Source organism: Harpegnathos saltator, unplaced genomic scaffold (assembly GCF_003227715.2).
Source record: "Harpegnathos saltator strain DR-91 unplaced genomic scaffold, Hsal_v8.6 scaffold132, whole genome shotgun sequence".
NCBI lineage: Eukaryota > Metazoa > Arthropoda > Insecta > Hymenoptera > Formicidae > Harpegnathos > Harpegnathos saltator.
This window is the reverse complement of record NW_020229909.1, coordinates 192,622-199,666: the sequence shown is the minus strand read 5'-3', so window position 1 is coordinate 199,666 and position 7,045 is coordinate 192,622. Positions and strand designations below refer to the sequence as shown.

Below are 7,045 nucleotides of genomic sequence, written 5' to 3'. Positions count from 1 at the left end.
GGCGTGTCGGCTATAGTCGGCTAGTGTATTCCCTCGTGGACGCGGTGAGGCATTTAAAATTCAAATGCATAGCGAGCCATTACTCTCTACTCGATTATTCTCACCTGTACAAGGGCCGATCACGGGGCGTTGTCCCGTTTTACCTTACAACACCTAAACCTTCTCTAAATTCCTCCGAATGAAGCTCTACTTGAGAAACAGAAAGGACAACACACACACACACACAGCCGAGTCGCGTTCCAAGCGGAGCGACTCGGCGATGATGCTTCGCGTCCGCTCGGGTAGAGCGAGTTCTCCGCTTCGTCCTTCGTCCGCTGAATCGTCGACGAAATATTTCTACTCGACGACTACCGTGAACAATGCATTCAAGCCGCGAACTGGGTCGCGGAAGAATATCGCGACGCGATATTCCAAGGCCCGCCGTTATCAGCGAGAACGTCGATCATTCGCGCGCTCGTGATGCATCGCGGGCGATTCCGCTCGGCCCGAATTTCAATATAATCTCCGCGCTCTGACGTCCGTGTCACGCTTCTAACGACGTGTTATCATCGCGCGATATTCTCTTATCGTGACAGACGCGTCGGGCTGTCGCGCGAGCGATTAATCGATTCAACGCGCCCTGAGAAGCCGCGCTCGCGCGGCTTCGGATATGTTAACGAGCGGCGCGACACCGTCGCGATAGCATCGTGTACACGCGAGCGTTTACGGATTATAATTGGCCCGTAATTAATGACAACGCCATTATTGACAGGTGAGGGGAAGCGTGTGTGCGCGCGCGCGTCGCCGCGCCGCGCCGCGCCGCGCCGCGCGAGTCACTTCGCCTCTCGGCCGACCGCGCCCCTTGATCTCGTTTTAGGCTCCGCTTATTTTCGGAGAGACTTAATTGCTCCGAGCGGTTACGGCATAATCACCGTCACGGTGCACGCAGATCGTGAGATATCGCGCGGCGGCACTCGCGCGAGTGTTTACGATCGTGCCCGCGCCTCCGGTGCGATCGGCTCGCGCGGCGCGACGGCGACGGCGACGAGCAATTTTTGCCGGAACCGGATCGGTGCGTCGGTACGGAGCAGATAAACAGTCGGCCGGAGGATTTAATGATATCGCACGCATCGTTACGCAACGGCTTCTCCTTACACCGGCCGTTGCCAGAGAATGGCCAGATCGCCGCGCCGCGCGCGAGCTTGCGTAACGCGCGCGGTTCGATCTGATTTTTTCATCGACTTGTTCATTGATTCATCATCGTCAAATAACTAACAGCCCTGTATACATACATGATATTTATTGACAGTTTCTTTGGTTTCGTCAGACTTGTGCGCGCGAGCTCTCCTCGTGAGAGCGGGCCGAGCGATATGGATGTGTACGTATAATATCCATCCACGGTGGCGGGTGTTTTGCATGGAAAAGATTTATTTTTCAAAAAAGCGCGATACACGTTTACAGTGCGTATCGACGAGGGACAACGATTAATAACTATGTCGTATATGGTGTATACTCGCCTAAAATTGATTGATATCGGTAAATGACTTAGTAAATTCCGTTTAATATCACAACACACGATTTCCTCACTTGATCTCGTAAGCGCCGAGGTTGCCTTTGCGTCTCCTCGACGTGCTGGACCAGCCGGCAGCCGTGCGGTTAATCTGGCCGATCGATCGCTTCACGTTCGCCCGATACTCGTCCTCGTAAGCATGGAGATACAAGTTCTTGAGGAAGATTTGATTATCCAGCTCGGAGGCCGTCAGGAACCGCTTGGAGCGGCTCTGCTGCTGCGCCTCCAGCTCGTCGAAGGTGAACTGTTTTGATTTAACGTCGGCTGCGTGGCTCGGCTTCTTCGACGGCTTACTCGGACCGTCCGCGCCGGCCGGTTTTAGGGACAATAGCTTCCTCTTCTGCCGCGGCGCGCCGCTGTCCTCCGAGGCGTTTCGTATTCGCTTACTGCGATGCTTGGGCGCCCCCCCCTCTTTGGCAGGAATCTCGTTGTCCAGCGCGGATACCTCGTTGGGACTTGGGACAGTCGACGATTGATTGACGTACGGCTCGACCTCCGGCTTCAGCTTCGGCGTCGAGGTCGACGTTGACGCGGACGTTGTGTTGGACTCGACGGCGACGGCGACGGCGACGGCGTTCTCCTCGGTTGAGTTCAATCTATCCTCTATGATATGTTTGAAGAACGCGTACATCTCGCCAACCGTGAAGGTCGTACCGTTCCTCACGGTGAACTTGTCGATCTTCATCCTCCTGATCAGTTCCTCGGTAGCGTTGCGCGCCTCCAACATCGACAGCTTCTCGGTCACGTAGCTGTTGACGAACTCGTAGAAGCCTTTGTAATAATTCTTCCGGTGCTTCTTCTTGTCCTTCCGTTTCTCCGCGTGCGACAGGCCTTTCCTCTTGGCGTCCTTTCGATTCTGCTTCTCGTTCCAACGTATGGACTTGTTGTAGAATCTCATGATCCGCTCGAATTCCCTCTTCAGCTTGATGAATTCCCTCTGGTTGCGTATCTCAAAGTACGAGCGAGCTCTGCTGCCGTTCCGTCGCGACTCCGCCAAGTCTACGTGAAAGAAGTTCTTGCTCATGGCGTTCAGCAGGTCGTGCATCGTGCTGTTGCTGGAGTTGCTCGGTCCATGCTTGGCGTCCATACGCTGGAGCTTTCTGTACACGATCTTCAGGAAGTCGATCATTCGCTCTTCTCGCAGACGTGACTTGTTGCCGTGGCCAGCGTGCGCTCTCAAGATCGAGTCGGACGTATTGTTGGTGTCGTTTGAGTGACTGCTGACGGAGAACCCAAGCTTACCCTCCATCTTGTGCTTGGCGTGTTGGCGGCTTTTGTTCATCTCCATATGCAGTAGCTTCTTGCCCACTTTACGGAAGAATTCGATGAATTTTCTGAAACATTCATACTCAACTTTTGCTTCTGGCGCGTTTCTGCGAATTAGTTTTGTTTCCCAAAACATCAGGTTGATTCCCACAGTTTTTTTTTTTTTTTTTTTTTTTTTTCCCCCCACAGAATGCGCATCTCACTCACGTCGGCGTGCGGGCGGAAAAGATTGGCAGATTTAAAAGGGTACAGATTACAAAAAATTGCCTCGATGCGCGCTTTTCCAGCACGCTTATGGGAATAAACCCATTTTGCGAGTCAACCTAATAATTAATATTCTTTGACGGGAGAATATTCGAGCGAAACAGTCTTTCTAGTCGGACTGATCGTCGAGCTGATGCTCTCGAACAATTTATAGACATTACTCACTTGTAGTTCAAAGTGACGTTCTCGTCGTCCACTGATCTACGTCGTCTGCTCCATCTGAGTCTCGGGTGTTGCCCGAGGATGCACTTGGGCAACTCCTTGGGACTCCACGAGCCGCCGATGCAGGTCGCTCCGGTCGGACCCTCGTCGAGAACATAGCCCTTGTCGCAGTCGTACATGATCTGCTTGTTGTTGACGATCTTCCGCACATACGGTCTGTAATCGTAAACTCCCATATTGCCCACCAGGAATACCTTGCCGTTCTCGATGAAGCCCGGAAACGGGCAGAACACCTGAACGCAGTGCGGTATGTCGCCGATCCAATTGCCGTAGCGGCACTCGACAGACACGGAGGCGTTCAAAGGGCCACCGCCAACCAGCTCGAAACCGTCCTTGCACTTGAAGACCGCCTTCATGCCGTGATCCGTCTTGGGCGCTATCACCATCCCATTTCGCGGGACCTTTGGCATCTGCTTGCACCTCGCGGGCGAGCAGCTCGGCACTATGGACCAAGTGCCGTTGTTGCACAGCACCGGAGTGCTGTTGGCGGCGAACTCGTAATTCTGCACGCAGGTGACCAACAGCCTCTCGCCGTGCTCCACCACGGTGACATTGTTGATGTGATCTCTCTCGTGGCTGGCCACAATGATGTGGCCGTTCTCGATCTGCGGCACGACGCACGGTGCTAGACACTGCGGCAGAGGGTAACGCCACTTGCCGTCCTTCTGGCAGACCGACGAGGTGTTGCCCTCGAGCTTCATGTGATCCTTGCAGCGGAAGATTATGCTGGCGCCCATCCCTGTGCCTGCGATTATTAATTTCAGAGAAACGCATTAATGATGCCACGCAGAGCGCGGCCGCGCTCGCTTTTTTGCGGTCGCGTCACTTCGTCAGCTTCAAATCACACACCAGCCTCGATGTTTTCGATCCAGCCGTTATACAGCACGCCCGGCAAGCCGCAATTGATTTCCTGGCAGGTAGGCGTCTTTCCAGTCCACTTCCTGTCAGCGCCGCAACGTCTGGTCCCTGCGCCTACGACGGTGTAGCCGTACTTGCACTCGTACGATACGATGGAATTATACGCGTAGGAGGTGTAGACAGCCTTGCCGTTAACTGGATTCTCCGGCTTCGGACACTGCACGGACGTGACCTGCGCGCGAGAGATATTAAGGAACACGTTACCTTGGTTGCCTCGCGTTACTTCGCGAGCGATGTACATACACACACACACACACACACACACACACACACACACACACACACGTGCGCTCGGTTCGCACGGTAATCTCAGCGCTTTGAGTCGAGTTGAGCTTGATCTGAGTTTCTCCACAAGTTGTGCTTCTCCCTGAACGAATCAAGTGGAACATATTTGCGAAAGGACGGAAGGGAATCCACGTTGAAGTACGCGGCATAAATTTGGCAGCCGGATCAACCAACCATTTCTTCTTCACGCCGCGAAAACCTAAAATATCGGATTTAGCTCTTCGTTAATTCTTACTTGAACGCATTGCGGCATTTCTTTCGGGGTCCACGTGCCGTCCGCCAGACATAACTTCTCCGCTTTGCCAACCAGCTCGTAACCCTCCAAGCAGTGGTAGGATATGCGACAGTCGTACGTGTAACACTCGCCTTGAAGAAGCAAAAACTTGTAATGAACGGAGCATCTAATAATTTCTCGGCGTGAAAATCTTACTCGAAGAGACGACGATGAAAACACTGTCGTGCGAAGACGCACAATAGAGTGAATGTTTCGTTCAAACTTTGTGAACGGATCACTCACTCACGAGTACGAGTGACTGTTTCTTCGATCGATCAGACAAAATTTACTCTGAAGCCTTGAATTTCTCCTTGAAGCGAAAAATCGTTCATTCGACAAGTCTGAGTGGAGAATCTGTTTGCTCTATGTGAGTGAGAAAGCGCTCGAACCTGAGTGACAGCAGACGAGTGTCGTTTAGTACTTTATTCTCACTATTACGCATCTAAGCTTCGAGTGGAATTATACCGGAAGGAAATTTGGAGAAGACGTCTCCACCCGTAGCACGGCCCAGGTAGGCCAAGTAGTTAAATCCGCGTGAGACCCGACAGCTCGCGATAGTCCCGGATAGACTCACCAGAGTGCCATCCGTTGGAGACGATCGGCGGTTGGCCGCAGCTCTGAGGCTTGCAGGTGATGTCGGGCCCGTACCAGCTGGCGACGTTCTCCATCATCAGGCATTTCGCTTTCTTAACCCCTGTCGCCATATATCCATGATTGCAGAAGTATTGCACCGTGTTGGAGAGGTCGAAAGTCGTCTGCTCCGCGAGAGCATTGTGGCGCGCGTTTTGGATCTTTGGCGGCTGGGAGCAGAAGGAGCTGGGGTCCTTCTTGCAGGACGGAGTGGTGCCGGTCCACTGACCGTCCGCGCGGCACGTTCTCTCCGACAGACCGACCATGAAGTAGTCGGTATCGCAGACGTAACGCGCTCGGTCGCCGAAAAATCTCCCGGTGACTGTCATCAAACCGTGATCGATCTCGGTCAACGCCGGGCACTCGCGCTCCGGCTTGATGCACGACATTCCGCAGGCTCCGTCGCATCTGCATTTCTTCTTCTTGCTCTTGCAGTCCTCGTCGGTCGAGCACTTCCGCAGACACTTTTGCCCCATCAGCTCCGCCTGCTCCTCGTCCCTCGGGCACATGGCGGAGGGTGAGTTGCGCGGGTTTTTGTAGATCCGCCCGTCGTCGTCGACCTCGGGCTTTGGCTGGTAGCCATCGTCATCGTCCTCGTCGTCGTCGTCGTCCCAGTCATCGTCGTCCTCATCGTCGTCGTCTACCGCGGCCGCTTGTTGACGAAGTTTCGATTCCGACGCGAGAAACTGGCCACACAGCAGCAGCAGCAGCAGCAGCAAAACAATCGCGCTCGGTTTCATTCTGTCGTTCGTACGGACAGGATTCCGGATTAGCCGAAGATTCACTCTCGTCGAAGCTGTCTAACTCGTGAACGATTAGACCACACGTTGACGCCGAGGGAGACAGAGAGAGAGAGAGAGAGAGAGAGAGAGAGAGAGAGAGAGAGAGAGCGAGCGAGAGAGACAGACAGACAGACAGAAAGAGAGAAGGAGAGAAAGAAAGAGAGATGAGAGCTAGCAGCGATGAGTTTACATGACCACTCGGCTGCTCGAACTGACCACCTCACTCAGGGAGAGACCTGCGAGATGCCGATGCGCCGCAGTCTTCAGGTGCGCACGATCGCCCATCGAAGTGCGAATCCGCGCCAGAAATGCCGCTCTCAGTGTGCCGCGGAAGTCATCCCGTGCTGTGGCCGTAGACGACGTTGTTTCACTCGTGAGCGCGACTATTAATCGAGTCCACCTCTTCGCCGTCCGGGAGGATTAGGACTCGCGCTCGCTCCTCGCTCTCGCCCTCGGCACGTCGCTCTCTCTCTCTCTCTCCCTCCCTCCCTCCCTCTCTCTCTCTCTCACTCTCTCTCTCTCTCTCTCGACGGAATACTCTCTCGCACCCACTGCCACCACCTCGCCGTCTCTCGCTCTACCTTGAACGCTTTTTTCTTTATTGTATGGACTGCGGTCCCCCGCTGACGGGAATTCGCGGATATTCGCGCATCTCGCTGCGCGCATCCAGCCTGTTCAATACATCTCGTGATTCCCCCAGCTTCCAGTAGATGGCGAGGAAACGCGCTGATGAAAAAGGGTTGAAGCTGCGCAGCCACCCCTCGGCTTCGCTTGGCTTGTTGGTGGTGCTGCTACTGCTGCTGCTGCTTCTTGGCAGCTATGAAGACAGGTGTCACATATAACGAACGAGCGTTT

The 7,045-nt window shown here is 54.2% G+C and overlaps 1 protein-coding gene across 3 annotated transcripts; it reads right to left on the bottom strand.

Moving 5' to 3' along the window:
* Nucleotides 1-1,264: 1,264 nt before the first annotated feature.
* On the bottom strand, nt 1,265-6,643 carry Hasp (Hig-anchoring scaffold protein). 3 transcript variants are annotated; one of them, XM_025307928.1, is made up of 6 exons: nt 6,407-6,643; nt 5,353-6,149; nt 4,740-4,870; nt 4,151-4,391; nt 3,245-4,046; nt 1,265-2,883 (listed from the first exon to the last, which is right to left on the bottom strand). In XM_025307928.1, the coding sequence occupies exons 2-6, from the start codon at nt 6,146-6,148 to the stop codon at nt 1,563-1,565; spliced, it is 3,291 nt and encodes a 1,096-aa protein (XP_025163713.1). In that variant the 5' UTR covers nt 6,149; nt 6,407-6,643; the 3' UTR covers nt 1,265-1,562. The 3 variants fall into 3 exon arrangements, with proteins under 3 accessions (XP_025163713.1, XP_025163714.1, XP_025163715.1); XM_025307929.1 differs by having other exon boundaries at nt 6,410-6,643; XM_025307930.1 differs by having other exon boundaries at nt 6,427-6,643.
* Between the last annotated feature and the right edge of the window lie 402 nt (nt 6,644-7,045).

Coding starts and splice junctions, on each gene's coding strand:
- Hasp (XM_025307928.1), bottom strand. CDS start 6,148: ATGAAACCGAGCGCGATTGTTTTGCTGCTGCTGCTGCTGCTGCTGTGT. Junction 4,871..5,352: donor CTCCAACGGATGGCACTCTG/GTGAGTCTATCC, acceptor TGCTTCTTCAAG/GCGAGTGTTACACGTACGAC. Junction 4,392..4,739: donor AAATGCCGCAATGCGTTCAA/GTAAGAATTAAC, acceptor TCTCGCGCGCAG/GTCACGTCCGTGCAGTGTCC.